General features: G+C 46.5%; 6 protein-coding genes across 6 annotated transcripts; 4 read left to right on the forward strand and 2 right to left on the reverse strand.

Annotated features, from left to right (window-relative positions):
- Nucleotides 1-317: 317 nt before the first annotated feature.
- On the forward strand, nucleotides 318-1093 carry FPOAC1_001791 (uncharacterized protein; the record flags this gene model as incomplete). The annotated part of the gene is made up of 2 exons (XM_044846380.1): nucleotides 318-440; nucleotides 575-1093. The coding sequence occupies 2 exons, from the start codon at nucleotides 318-320 to the stop codon at nucleotides 1091-1093; spliced, it is 642 nt and encodes a 213-aa protein (XP_044712296.1).
- An 846-nt stretch (nucleotides 1094-1939) lies between these two features.
- Nucleotides 1940-2516, forward strand: FPOAC1_001792 (uncharacterized protein; the record flags this gene model as incomplete). The annotated part of the gene is made up of 2 exons (XM_044846381.1): nucleotides 1940-2009; nucleotides 2155-2516. 2 exons carry the CDS (start codon nucleotides 1940-1942, stop codon nucleotides 2514-2516), a joined length of 432 nt encoding a protein of 143 aa, XP_044712297.1.
- A 1342-nt stretch (nucleotides 2517-3858) lies between these two features.
- FPOAC1_001793 (uncharacterized protein) lies at nucleotides 3859-4869 on the reverse strand (the record flags this gene model as incomplete). Its single annotated transcript, XM_044846382.1, has 3 exons — nucleotides 3859-4357; nucleotides 4409-4571; nucleotides 4623-4869. 3 exons carry the CDS (start codon nucleotides 4867-4869, stop codon nucleotides 3859-3861), a joined length of 909 nt encoding a protein of 302 aa, XP_044712298.1.
- A 1638-nt stretch (nucleotides 4870-6507) lies between these two features.
- Nucleotides 6508-6776, forward strand: FPOAC1_001794 (uncharacterized protein; the record flags this gene model as incomplete). Its single annotated transcript, XM_044846383.1, has 2 exons — nucleotides 6508-6623; nucleotides 6680-6776. 2 exons carry the CDS (start codon nucleotides 6508-6510, stop codon nucleotides 6774-6776), a joined length of 213 nt encoding a protein of 70 aa, XP_044712299.1.
- Nucleotides 6777-11180: 4404 nt separating this feature from the next.
- NMT1_1 (glycylpeptide N-tetradecanoyltransferase) lies at nucleotides 11181-12318 on the forward strand (the record flags this gene model as incomplete). Its single annotated transcript, XM_044846384.1, has 3 exons — nucleotides 11181-11215; nucleotides 11267-11369; nucleotides 11419-12318. The coding sequence occupies 3 exons, from the start codon at nucleotides 11181-11183 to the stop codon at nucleotides 12316-12318; spliced, it is 1038 nt and encodes a 345-aa protein (XP_044712300.1).
- An 849-nt stretch (nucleotides 12319-13167) lies between these two features.
- On the reverse strand, nucleotides 13168-14281 carry FPOAC1_001796 (uncharacterized protein; the record flags this gene model as incomplete). The annotated part of the gene is made up of 6 exons (XM_044846385.1): nucleotides 13168-13239; nucleotides 13296-13462; nucleotides 13516-13615; nucleotides 13664-13794; nucleotides 13842-13973; nucleotides 14029-14281. 6 exons carry the CDS (start codon nucleotides 14279-14281, stop codon nucleotides 13168-13170), a joined length of 855 nt encoding a protein of 284 aa, XP_044712301.1.
- Between the last annotated feature and the right edge of the window lie 72 nt (nucleotides 14282-14353).

The following is a 14353-nucleotide window of genomic DNA, read 5'->3' on the forward strand; positions in this document are numbered from 1 at the left end:
AGGGTGCTTGCTTTCTCATGGTTGCCTATAAGACCCTCGATCTTGGCCACGACTCATAAGAAGATGCCCCCTCGGAGGTTTATAAGACGTCACGAGATGCTTCCTGTCAGGCAGAAAACAAGTCACACAAGTCTTTCAAGGTCAAGCACATATTCGTTCGTATACGTATATACATATACAATATCTACATCCTTCTTTACACGCTAGCTGCCTTTTATCACCATCATCCTTTCATCCTCACTTTACATTATATGGGTCATCAAGATTCATCCTCATCAGGAACAGTCCGATATACAAACACACATACACACATAACCATGTTTGGAACGTGGAAGTACGATCCTGAGACGGATGAGGTCCAGAGCGTTCGCAATGGCTTCGACCCTGTCACGGCCCGCTCTAGTTCTCACCAGGCGTGCGATAGATGCCACGAGAAAAAGGTACACCTACCCCCATCTTCCCGGCACTCAGGCTTAGCGAAGCCGCTTCCTTCAAGACTGGCTCGACGGCGCCAAGGACTATACTCGACCACTTTGACAAGAGCTTATTTGCTGACATGATTGTTTGTGTATAGCTTCGTTGTAGTGGAGACAAGAATGGCTGCGAACGGTGTCGGAGCAACAGTCTTCGTTGCGAGTACACTCGTTCGGGCTCCAAGTCCTCCAAGAAGAAGAGCCATCGCAAGTCCACAGACGATGAGAGCGTTTCAGGCTCGAGCTCTCGACGAGGGGGAAGTTCGTCCAAGGGCTCGAGCAAGCACCGCGGCCACACATCGCGAATAGCGACCTCGAGAGAAGAAGGAGACGGCGCACTGAGCCAGTTCGACTTCTCACAGCTCAGCCCGGAGGATGGTTTCGACCTGAACCTTTTGTCCGGCGCTGACCAAAGCGGAGGCTATGCCACGGCTGGACCCTCGGGGGATCAGTACAACATGCAGGCGTACGCCACCAACTACCAACAGTGGGATGCGACAGCATATTCCCAGTACGGAGGAGGGCAGTATGGTGGCCAGGGCTACTCGAGCGAGAGCTGGGGCGAGTATGATCAGAGCGCTTACTCGCAGGACCCACGGTATCATCATGGTGGGCGCTGATCGTTGGAGTAAGGCTGATTTTGAGGTTGAGACTTCTTAACGACATGATGATATTGGATGAGACGTGGGAAACTGTATGACTTTGATGTTTTTTTTCTCTTTCTTTTATGTCTTTCGCTTCTTCATTATACCCCCCATTTTTAATCATCAACTATTTCCTTCTTTTTATTGTTAGAAGAATTCTTGTTTTTCTCTTTACAACATGAATCTTACTTTTCCTTTCTTTCTTTCTTACCTAAGGTAGTGTAGATACAACACTTAGATAGATGAATAATGAGAACAGGGCTTCAATGGGCCGTCAATCCCACATGGGAATGGCGAGGCGCATGTAAAAAGCCAAGAATTATCGAATGTTTTCTTCCTGATGGAAAAATAATACATGTGTGATTTTACTTAGGCGACCTACCCCTTTCGGGTGATTCAACTGTGGCAGTGCTGTTTCTTCTTTTAAGCTAGAAGTCTAGACCAGACCGCTGTCTCGGATTGAGAAGATTCAATATTTTCTGAAGGATTTGTTTCCTTGTAAAGATTCAGATGCTCCTCCTCGTCGTCGTCGTCGTCAGTGCATACGTTGTCGAAGGATTCGGATGTTTATCGGTAGTGAAGAGTTTATGTCGTTGGAGGACGAGGCCATCACAAACACGGGAACTGCCGAGTTGGGTTGTGGTCCCGAATTTGCAGTGTAGACTAGACGCGGGTTTGAAAAAATGCCTTAGTCATCACGTTATGCACGACGTCACAAATTGAGTGGTACTGGCAACAGCAGGAATACCTACCTACGTTGGTAGATAACATTCACAACTGGTCAAGCTACGTTGATAATCACTCAATTGCACAATATCAATCATGGCAGACAATAATGCTGTGGCTCCTGCCGCCTCCAAATCCATCTTTGGTTATCTGAACGACTGGGGAAGTAAGTTGAGCTCTCTCTCTATCTCTGTCTCTCTTCAACTCATCCTTGCAACTTGAACCATATCACATACTTCACCATATGACTCAAAACATACAATACGAACCAAGAAAACAACAAGATAATATCAACTGACACTACGTCGCAGCTGGATCACTGCCCCCATCTCTTCTGGCAACCCTCATAACCGCTCTCCACGCGCGGCCCCCATCCTTGCCCCTCTTCATCTTCACCCCTCCGCTACTCTTCTCATCCTACCTCAATCTTTCTGGCTATCCCACCGGCAGCGCTGGCCTGACGGCTGCCTGGTCTGGCCTCTACGCGCTTCTTGCCCTGCGTCGTCGTCAGCCCTTCCGCGGCCGCTTCTCCGTCCGTGGTGCCGTGCGAGGTACTGCCATTGGTCTCGGCGCGGCTAACTGTGTTGCTGGAGGATGGGTCTACGCAAACGGTGACTTTGACAAGGACGCCAAAGCTAGGAATGACAGGAACCGCTGGGGTGGAAAGGACTAAATCAACATCAGGTGATTTGATATGTATGATATGATGTACTATACGGCTGCTGCAAGCAAGCATGGTCTCTTTCGACACGTGGGACTGCTGAGTCTGGTTGAAAAGAGAAACAAACAGTGGCAGCCAGGGCAGGCAAATGGACATGTGCGCTTTGGTATTCTGGAGTTTAGTTGTAGTTACAAAACAACAGTTCAATTACAACCCTTGGCGTCAGCGAATCTTGGAAGTGTATAGGCAAAGTTGGCAAATACTACCTCTCTTGCAGTGGAAATTCCAAGAACCAACAAACCAAAACTTACAAACGTGGTCATTTTTACCAAAGCCTGTTGAAACGCCCAAGAAAGACGCTCACGAGGGAAGCAATACCACCCACGATGCCCTCAAAAGTGCCTCAAGACATTCATCAGGGATGACCTTACTGCAAATACGAAACATGGATTCGAGTTGCCTAGTACTTACTGACTGAGTCACTGCATGGCATGAGTGCCCGCAAACCATAAGCCGTGCAGCGTTGACATAAGCAGAAAGCGGTATTTGGGTCTGTAGCTGTGAGGCGTAGACACGGGTTTGATGTAATACGACTGCACCCCAAATATAGCCTTGTATAGGTATCTTAGTAATATCTGTCTTCAGATAACACACATATATCCACTTGTCCATCCAAGTTACATTTACAACAGCTTACAGCGCAGCACAGCACACCCAAGTCAAAGTCACAGATGGTTATGGCTTATTATCTTAAGAATAGCATCTTTTGCTTGTGCTACTTAACCCAACGCCCGGCTATCCATCCAGGTATCATCAGTAGGAATCTATTAGTACAGTTTAGAAACCGTGTATTCCATCCAACGCCGTTACTCCCTTCCCTAGCCGATATCCGACCACACAAGCAACCACTTCTTTTTTTTGTTCCTTCCTTTGAAAGGGGGCTATTCCTTCAGCCCCAAAGTCTAACATTGAGTGCCTTCCCTTGCCCTCTTTTAGAATAAAACGCCAGTCCGGAAGACATTCTCAGCCCTTGATTCGTCTCCGAAAACCTTCTACGGCGGTTGTGCCGTTAAAATACATGATAAGTCGTGAAAGGGAAAAAAAAAACCTCGTTCCATTCAACTTTTTTGAGTTCGTCGGACATTTGAGTACCTTGTTGTTGGGTTACTCTTCTTCCTGGTTGTCGTTCGGTATCTTGGGATCGAGGTATTGATAGTAAAAGGAAATTGTTTTGTTGAACATGTCGTGTTCCAAAGTGTGTTTTTTAGAGTCATGTCTGAGCAAGATTCTCGGATGAACACATGGTCATAATTTTGTTGAGTGTTGCGGTGGGTAGACATCGGAGAGATGTTGGTTAGAGAGGGCCTGATTTTGTGATGCTGTTCATCCTTAATCCAGACATGAGCCACACGAGCATCACACAGGTAGAGAAGACGACGGCCCGAAAGAAGGTGCGTGATTGAACTCGGGCGCGTCTTGAGTAGGGATCTCTTTGCAATGTGTTGGAGAGGACCAGACTTGAGACTTCGAAACCCTGGATGTATGTGACATCGCATTCGCGAGCCTTGGGCTCGGCGTAGGTGTTGTACTCTGCAACGACCCTCGCGATGTCCCAGCCGGTGATTTTTCGTACAATAGCGACGACACATCCAGTTCGGTGCTTTCCGTGGTTGCAATGGATAAGAAGGGGGTAGTTTGACTTGTCGAGAACGACGTCGAGGATACCCTTCATAGTCTCTAGTGGGATAGCCTCCTTCTTGGTGCCCTTCATGTTGAAATTAACCTGTCGAATGCCCTCGCGGGTGACAAAGGTTTCGAGGTCGTGGTCAAGTTCATCCTTCTTGACAAGCGAGCTACTACAGGTTAGCACCATAGTCGCGACACATCATACTGAGGTTACTAACACAATGGTCTTCAATCCCAAGCCCTTAATGTACTCGAAATCGTGGGACTTTGGGAAACTGCTCCGGTAAACACCAGGAATCACAATTCCAAAGTTGAAAGGTCGGCCATCGAAAGATTTGACGTGCTCTGATGGCTGGATTCGGCCTCGTGATATGGATGAAGCTGTGCTCGTGTTAGTGACAGGCCAATAAATTTGATGGATACAAGACATACAGCGTGAGTCACTGTCGCTAGTTTGTGCTGATAGAGAAGTTTCCATTGCGACGGCGGTGATGCTCTGGGAGCGGTTCATGTTGGTGACTTCCTCGACTTCTTGCTTCATGTCTTCTTTCGAGGTACTGCGAGATCCTTGTCTGGATCGGAACTGTGTGTTGTTGGGTATTTGTTGGCCTCTTGTGATGTGCGTGTGGTCGTCCACGAAAGCTCGCGAATTGCGCTTCGAGGCCATACTATTGATCATTTTGGGTCGATGATGTCGATAGTTCGAGGAGTGCTTGGTAGAAATAGAAGAGTATCACAAGAGCGTGGCGTAGAGGCCGTAGTAGTAAGAGTAAAGCGGTGGTAGTACTAGTACTAGGTAGAGGTCGACGGTAGTAGATTGGTGAGTGGGCGGGTGAAGAATGAGGTGAGGTTATCGTGGAGCGAGGTCGTGTCTTAAAAAGCGAGATAGACTTTTTTGTATCGTTGAAGAAAGTTAAGATTCGAAAGATGCAGGTTGAAAATGCAACTCTGAATACAGAAGCTCGCGCACTGCAAGTCGGCTACAAGGTTTTGGAAATCATGTTGGCGACTGTGAGTTATAATTGAAGAAGTAACTTCATCAAAGTCCGGGGATGTAGAGGTACTCTCTCACGAGTATGTATGTCTCAGAAGCTCCAGGTAAGCAAGCGAAGCGTGGGGGGGAGGAAGAGAATCCCTGATGCAGGTCTCAATAGTTGAGGGGAGCTCGGTCAGGGAGAAGGGACAAGTAGGAAGTGGAAGCGGAAGCGAGAAGGTGATGAAAGGAAGAATGGGGCGAGAGATAAAAAAAGATGGACGAGTATAATGTTTTGAGAGAGAGAGACAGACAAGGCAAGGCTGTCGGTCGTGAAGCAAGACAGGACCAGGGTCCACTGAGATGCAGTAGAGGAAAAGTCCCGAGACCAAGGATTACTGTTGCTGTCTTGTCTTTTGTGTAGAAACAGAGGCAGAACTGAGCTTCAGTCACCTGTTTGAAGAGGCTAGACCCGAGAAAGAGGGCAAGGATGTATTATGTGATGCGTGTAGTCCGAGTGGATGGAAGAGAGAGAGAAAAAAAACTGGTGATGGTTGTGAGTACTAGAAGAGTGACTTGACCAGGTTGGAGGCGACAGAATAAAGGGTCGAGTCTATGGGGGGTGTGAACTGGTACGATCATGGTACCTGTGATTGGCTTCTCAGGGGGAACTCTACACACCCTAATCCGGTCCGAGTTTAGGGGGAAGTTGTGGTGCCCCGCGACGACGGGGGACCGAGATCCATGGGAGCCTCTCCCCATCCATAACTACGAGTCCCTGGGCAGGTCTACTATCCACTGAATCCGCTAAAGCTGAAGCGATGGAAAAGACCGCGAGTCCGCCCATCCATCCGCTCGGGGCGGAGATAGTGGACGATAGATGGAGCTGACTGTACTGTATTAACAATCAACTACTAGACTAGCATAGCATCCATAGCATAACATTCATCTCGTGAGTGATTACTATACAGAGATGATGTTGGTCCCATGTTGCATTGCATAATTCCCAACCCCAAGGGTCTTGAATACAGTCTACCGCATGGATATCAAACAAACTTCACATTCGCGTCGGTAAGGTTGTTCATCTCCCCGCGTTACCAAAACTCTAACCAAGTACCTGCTAATTAATGACATCGCTTCCTCAACACGAGTCAACCTAGTTGCACAATAGCACCGCGCCGTGGGAAGTTTGTAATTAGGGCTTGCTTGCTCATCACGATGCAATGCAAATGCAGCTGCATTCACATGCTCGTGAAATAACGAATCGCGAATAGGCTGTTTACAGTTGACTCGGCCTAGAACAGCGCATTCGAGGGTCTCGAAGCCCAGGTCGAGACGAGCCACATGGTTGCTTCCAAGCCACAAACCCACTACTCACCATTTCCTTGGAGTAGCACCTATGACGGACCTTGCAAGGTAACCCCTTGTCCTACCTACCTACCTCCTATGAAGGTGCCTAGGTATTATTCATACACTCTCAATAGCGACAGCAGCAATTAACGTCAAGGTATGACAGCATAGATCACACCCAGCACTACCTTATTTCGTGTCGCACATATCATCATTTACTCTCCCTCACAACACCCCGGATATTCGGAACAAAGAGATGCTAAAGTTTTGTGCCTCAAATAATATCCATCATCCAAGGCACACTCATTCGTCTTGTACATCAGCCATGGGCTGTTTCACAAGCCTCAATACATATTCGATGGTGTGGTCTATTCGTTAGGTAGCGGCGAGTGGACAGCGACGCGTATTGATCCGCAGGACCCTTTATATGTCCCCAAACAGAACGAATCTTTTGCTGTCTTTGGAGGTGAAAGAGATGGTTAGCTATGCCCCAACTAAACTACAGTAGGTTGGTGTGGTGATGATCTTCCCACCATGGCAGCAAACACATCAGCTAGCTAACTATGTATTAAATTGAGGGGTAAGGTAACCTAACGACGCGGTCAAGAAAATAATGCGATTACTTTGCCATGTCAGGGTTATTCGGAAAAGTGGTTTCGAAGCGTTGACGATGATGCAAATTGGAGACTGTAAACATGGTTCTGGCATGGAGATTCTTCCATGGAGCGCTGTGATGTCAGCAGCTTTTTCTGGAGGCGAGAGAAAGCGTGACACAAATAGAGGCGCGGGTGAGACAGGATGTGCCCTACCTACCATCTATGCCCTGCTGTCGATCTGTTATGCTTCGTCGAGTCCAGCACTGCACTGCCGACTGCACATCCAGATCTTCAGCTCATGAAACGTGGTGAAACTGTTATTCAGACGTCTCAATATCAAAAGACAACAAAGCAAAAGCGCTGAGCTGTGTCTTTTTTTTTTCCTCTTCCCCACAGAGTGTAACCAATGATGCATAGCATACACAGATACCCAGGTAGGTGAACTTGATCATCCAATAATGATGGTGTTTATCTTATTTTGTCAGTCTCACTCACCACAAGTATTCCCTAGCCCTTGGTCATTGAACCGTTGCCCGCCACAGTGATCATCATCTTTTCTTGGCGCATTCGGTACAGTCGGGGTCCCGACGTACAAGTCCCTGAAAAGTGATGGACGATCCATTCCGCATCATTGCCCTGGCATGATTATGGGCTACACTTCCGGTCACGGTGTAGAACCTTTATGTCACGGTGTGGGGCAGTAGATAGCTAATTATATTGCTTTTTCTCTTTAGTTTCTTTAAATCCTAGTAAGTTTATTTTTTAGTCTAAAAAATTAGAAAAATATATATAATAGATAAAGAAAAAAGATATCTTAAAAAAGAGAAAAAGAAAAGTAAAGAGAAGAAAGAAAAGAAATTATTTATATATATATATCTAGCTTCTATTAAAAGGTAAAAAGATAATTAAATTTTAAGGAAAAAAGAGAGATCTAGCTAAAATAGGCATAGTCTAACCTTATCCGGCTTATTAGCTCTTATCGGTCTTATTGGCCTTATCGGTCAGGCCTACACCGTAACCTGAAGGTTTTGCACCGTGACCGGAAGTGTAGCCATGATTATGCGGCCGAGGCCGAAATCTTGGTATGTCTGTACTGTTATTCCCATTATTGCACGTAGGTGACGACGTCTTCTCTATCAAAAAAAGATGAAAGCATTCTTTCACCTAGACTACCACCATAGTCGTTAGCATGATACGGGGGTGCAAGTGGCGGAAGCTAGACGGACGGACTCGACCGATTCACCGACCGGCCGTAATTACGGCTGTCTCGGCTACCACCCGGCCTTTGTCTTTTTTGTCTTTTTTGGTGTTCAAAGATCTTGGTCGGCGTTTAACTGATGCTGCTCCGATGTGTGATGTGATTGTCCTCTGCTTCTGCTTCTGTGGGTAACACGTAGACTACCTGACTACCCATACACTTCATCGTCCTAGTACTAGCGATCATCATGGGATTCTCCAGTTCTACGCTTTGTTGGCAGGTACCTTGACCAGTCTTGGAATGGTTGATCGACGTCATCGTCTTTGGCTGTTGCTGTTGCTGACGAGACTCGTTTGTCTCAGCCTCCCAACCTCCAGCCAGCCTTGACATTTAGCCTCATTAAACATATACATTGTACTCTGTATCTGTATATTGATCATCAATCTGGTTTCATCGTTTATTTGCCATGTTACTATATCTGGACACTTGTGATACTTGTCCATTACGTTTACACGCGACATGTCATCTATGTACAGGCATCTTTGATATCCCATTGATGCTTAATTTCTTTGTCGTAACCTTAACTGACGGTCCGTGTAGTTTAAATTGTTTCGTGTCTTGAGATCCCGTGCAGAGGCCAGCAATTGGGAAAGAGCTCGCGTGTCAGCTACATCAAAAACTGATACAAGCAGTGCTTAACCTCTCCATGCCTCACTGGGCCCGAGCACCTGGGAAGCTGAAAATATTACAATATTGTGACACGCTTGATTCACACGCATCTGTCAAAAGAGAGCGTGCACGGGGTGAAAAAGCGTGGAGCTGCAGGAACTCTAAACAGTCTCGTCTCAGCTCTCACACCGAGCCAACAAAGACGTTTCTTTCTCTCGGTCACCTATTTCGGGGAGCTACCGACATCAGAATTGTCTCGGATTTGATGGCCTCATTAGAGCACACGAGCAAAATTAATACTAATATTATTAAAACCCCCCACGTGAATACCTACGCTTTTTCGACACCGAAGATGCAACGCCTGGAAACACCCGCGATCCTGGTATCCCTACGCTTTCCTATTCGGGACACCGAGAATCTCCCTCATCTCAGGGGAAGGAGAGCTCTCCCCAGCTGTTCAGCTCGGGATTGGTTCCCCGGACCAATCAAAGAGTATGTGTATGCGTCAAAGGCAGATTTGATGAGACATTTCGCTCTTCAGCCTTGTCAACGGCAGTTTAATCAGTTCGTGATAATCGCGGGCGGCCAACTGAGGGCAGAAAGTTGTGAAAGTTTTGACTAAGTTTATGGAACAGACGACTTTGCACAAAGCTCCAATCCAACACGAGACACTTTTAGCTGTAAATACTGTGTGGACCTCATTCCAATTGTCTAATGAACAAAACATCTTTTGAGCCGCCTGCATTGTTAGACTCGGCAGTTTAGTTGCTATTGACCGGGTTTACTGACGGGTTTAATAAGCATCATGTTGTTCTTCTAGATATGCCGCATCACAATCATCAGATCATCTGGCAAGTTACTCTTGACACTCTTATTGTCTCTTGATTAGGCAAAGCCGGCTAGGAAAGGAAGTTCACATACTAACGAAGTGTATGGAAGTTCCTTCCGGCTTTGCCTCTTTAAAGTGAGCCCAACTGTCAACGCTAATGGCTTGGCAGGTTCGGCCATTGGTCAGATGCATCAGATCGTTCGGCCATTGGTTCAAATTGGACCCATAGGGTCTTGCCGTTTCAATTGACCTTCAAAATTGAAAGCCGGCTGCAGGCCCCCCCCAGAGGGTATAAGTTCAATTCCCTCTACGAAGATCGAAAAATGCAAAAGACCAAGACCAAGACCAAGACCAAGACCAAGGAAGAGGTCTAGAAGGAAGAGGCCTAGAAGGAAGAGGCCTAGAAGGAAGAGGCCTAGAAGGAAGAGGCCTAGAAGGAAGACCTGTGCCTAGGCCGAGGCTTTGCCTTGCCTAGGATGACGGAGTCAGCATAGATCTATATTTTGTAGTTGTAGCTAACTTCCTATCAGAGTTGATGTTATTTAATGTGATGGCATGATCAATTGAAGAATCAGCAGAATGAATAAACCTTTGATACCAACTCACTTACCCTAAACATGAGCTTCATGTTCGTGTTGCTTCAAACACGCACATTACAAGCACTTGAACTGATGATGACTAACTGATTGTGTTTGTCCCCAGTTCCTTTGACTTGAAATCATTGTCAGATCATCATTATCATGTGAATTACCTGCACGAAGTTGGCACTACTGCAAAGAACGACCACGACTCGGCCAGTTAAGCCGAACTTTGCAGCATTCTTGAGCTCTTTTCATCACATTCAACATATTCCCTCACCATTATTAGCCGATGGCCAATAAGACCATAGCTTCACAGTACAATGACGTTAAGTAAGAATAGTAACTGAGATAACCCCGCAGAGAGTTGGGCATTCCTATATCAAGCTCATCTTCCTTCACTTTTGCTCTTCAACAACACAACTCAATTGCTCAGAATTATCTGGCCATCACTTCAGAAACATTTGTTGAACTTACCAAACCTATACCTTTCGGTACGATGTGACAACACATGGATAAGGAGCTATGGCTCTCGCAATTATTACCACGTATCAAGGTAACGTTTAAAAAGAACGCATCCGGGTGTTCAACTGCCTCTATGCTCTGTGCCTCAACCTCGGCTGTCATAACTTGACTAAAGCTTGAGGACGGCCAGGGCAGGGCAGTTGATCTGAGAAATACCGGCGAACTTGATCTGGATAATACCAGCGAAAGGACATGCTTCTTGACATCCCATCCCCTTTGCTTCCGGGTGACCGGGGAACTAACCATAGCAGTATATCACTTGATCTTTCAAAATGTCGACTGACAAGATCACTTTCCTCACCAACTGGTATCACTGACATATCCTTTAGCACAAGAACTTGGAGTTAACAACTGTCAGGCACGCTACGCCTTACCACGCCCCGCTGTACCTGGCCCAAGCCAAGGGATACTTCAAGGAGGAGGGAATCAAGGTCGCTCTTCTTGAGCCCAATGATCCTAGTGTAAGTGGTTATCAAGTGATAAAAGACAACAGAGATGCTGACGTGTCAGGATGTCACTGAGATCATTGGAACTGGCAAGGTCGATCTTGGTTTCAAGGCCATGATTCACACTCTGGCTGCCAAGGCTCGGAACTTCCCCGTCCAGTCAATCGGCAGTCTTCTCGACGAGCCCTTCACTGGAGTTGTCTACCTTAAGGACTCGGGAATTACCACCGACTTCCGCACCCTCAAGGGCAAGCGCATTGGCTACGTCGGCGAGTTTGGCAAGATTCAGATTGATGAACTCACCTCGCACTACGGCATGACACCCGAGGACTACACGGCTGTGCGCTGTGGTATGAACGTCTCCAAGGCCATCACCAAGGGCGAGATCGACGCCGGTATCGGTCTGGAGAACGTTCAGATGGTTGAGCTTGAGGAGTGGCTCGCTGCCCAGGGCCGTCCCAAGGACGATGTTCAGATGCTGCGCATCGATGAACTTGCCGAGCTTGGATGCTGCTGCTTCTGTACCATCCTCTACATCGGAAACGAGACCTTCCTGTCTGAAAACCCCGAAAAAGTACGCTCGTTCCTCCGCGCCGTCAAAAGGGCGACCGACTTTGTCCTCGCGGAGCCTGACAAGGCATGGGCCGAGTACGTCGACTTTAAGCCTGTCATGGGCACAGAACTGAACCGAAAGATCTTTGAACGTAGCTTTGCGTACTTCAGCAAGGATCTCAAGAATGTTCGTCGTGACTGGGACAAGGTTACCAAGTATGGAAAGCGTCTTGGTGTGCTTGATGACAGCTTTGAGCCCAACTACACCAACTCGTACCTTGAGTGGACTCTGTCTGGAGAGTCCAGTGACCCTACCGGTGACCAGAAGCGCATTGCTCAGTTGCAGAAGGATGTTGCTGCCTCTGGTGGCTTCCACCGTCTTGAGGCTGAGGCTCCTCACGCCAAAGCATAAGTGCATATAGGGCTTTGATGGTATACGAATCGGAGCCGGAGCTCTACCACAGTCATTACGATATTGGAGGAAACCATAAGGACAATCATTTAGTCAAAAATATAATACAATTACACCAGAAAGTAGCAGTATACATTGATTTTTAAAGAATGGTAATATTGAGTTGCATTTTTGTGACAGAGGATTGAGCTATAATACGATGCTCCGTCCCCATCGAGTTGTACTTTTGTCCTTATTTCCAACTTATACGCTCGTGTAGAGACAGAAAAAGTTAGATAATTGATATTGTGAAAACCACTAAAGTCTATAACAAAAATGCAATAAGTAGAAATTGCTCTTGATATTTCATCTGATTGTGATTGACACTCGTCTTTGACCGGAATGCAGGCTGGTCACTATGTAAATAAAAACCGTTTCCGGCCGAACGGCATGGCTGATGCCAAGGCGGTTTTCTTGCCGAACAAGCATACCAGATTTACTTATCTCTGCGATACGGCTAATGAGGCAGAATTCCATACTTGAAGAAATTCCCATCCGCATGCAGATTATAGTAAAGTCTAACGCTGGGCTAGCGGCTAAGATTGAGATGAGACTCGAGTTACGGGAGAAGGAGATTAAACAAGTTAGATGCTATGGAGCAAAGGTAGTAGGTCTGGAGTCGCAAAGAACAATGATATATGAGTATGGTGAATATATTGTATATTAGGAGGAATATATTGAGTAATGATGTCAGCCGAAGGCTCTAGATATATATAGGCACATAACACTCGTACTATACATGGCAATGGAAGATATGATGATAAAAAAAGAAGGCCTATCATAAATAGAATTTGATACTGGCATGCATCATCATGGAGTGAACTCAAGAACATCATGTGGACTGGCGAGGAAGTTTTCCGGAAGTTTCTCGGGAGGGGGAGCCTGTTATCTTCAAGTCAATATTTGTCTGTCAAATCTGAGGAATGGATGGAGTTTACCTGAAGTGACTTTGCCCACTTCCTGATGTCGTCGTAGTTCTTGCAAGTATGCTTGGTGTTGAAGTCTGGGAACGCATTTGGGTCTTTCTTGTCATACCAAACTTGTCCAAGAACACCAGTATCAACGTTGCACATGAGAACCTGGCGGATGGTATCGAGACAATGTGCTACGGTTATGAGTACAGATACATAATTAATGAGGAAAGACGTTGCAACTTACTGACGTGTAGACGGAAGACTTCGCCGTCATTCTTAAAGGCGTGTCCGCCCATGTGTTTGTAGTGATCGTAATTAAAGTACAGACTCTTACGGACGAGGTTCTACTCGAGTTAGTGCATGTTTATTATGACAAATTGACCAATACATACCAGGCAATGAAGGTGGTGCATGCCCTCAACGTTGACAATGAAGCCGCCACCATGTTCGGGGCTGACTTGAACGTGAGCATCAGTGAGGCCGCTGGCAATGCCATCCTTATAAGAGATAACACCAGGTCGATCTACAGATTGTTAGTTAGTGTCATAGAAATCTAGAGGGAACACATACAATCGACTCCCAATGATTCCCATGCCTTGTCAACTTCGGCCGAGCCATTCTTGCGGAACTTGTTCTCTTGCATAAAGTTGCCATCGAAATGTTGCTCTCGGTACTTTATCGCAATGTCTTTAAGAACTGGCGCTGAAGGGCAATTGTCAGATAAATGATCTGGGATTTTGGATCATGAAGGACTTACACCACTTTGTTGTATGCATGGCACAGGTCTGGTCGATCTCGAGATATGCCATTGAGATCCAGGCACCGGTGAGTCCTGAGATGAGGACGACTGTGAGGAATGTCATGGTCCACCCGAAGCATCTGCATGCTGTACAACGACGCCTTCGAGGAGGAGGGATATAGTGAAAGGACTCTGAGTCTTCATCTGTGTCTTCATGATTCTCGATCTGAGGGTTCAAGAGCGCAGATTCTTGTTCTCGTTTTGGAGCCATGGTTATGGATGATGGAGGTAAAGAATGGACAGGACAGGAACTTCAAACTCGAGTATAAAAAGATGAAGAAGA

The sequence above is a fragment of the Fusarium poae genome, chromosome 1, assembly GCF_019609905.1.
Source record: "Fusarium poae strain DAOMC 252244 chromosome 1, whole genome shotgun sequence".
NCBI classification, from domain to species: domain Eukaryota; kingdom Fungi; phylum Ascomycota; class Sordariomycetes; order Hypocreales; family Nectriaceae; genus Fusarium; species Fusarium poae.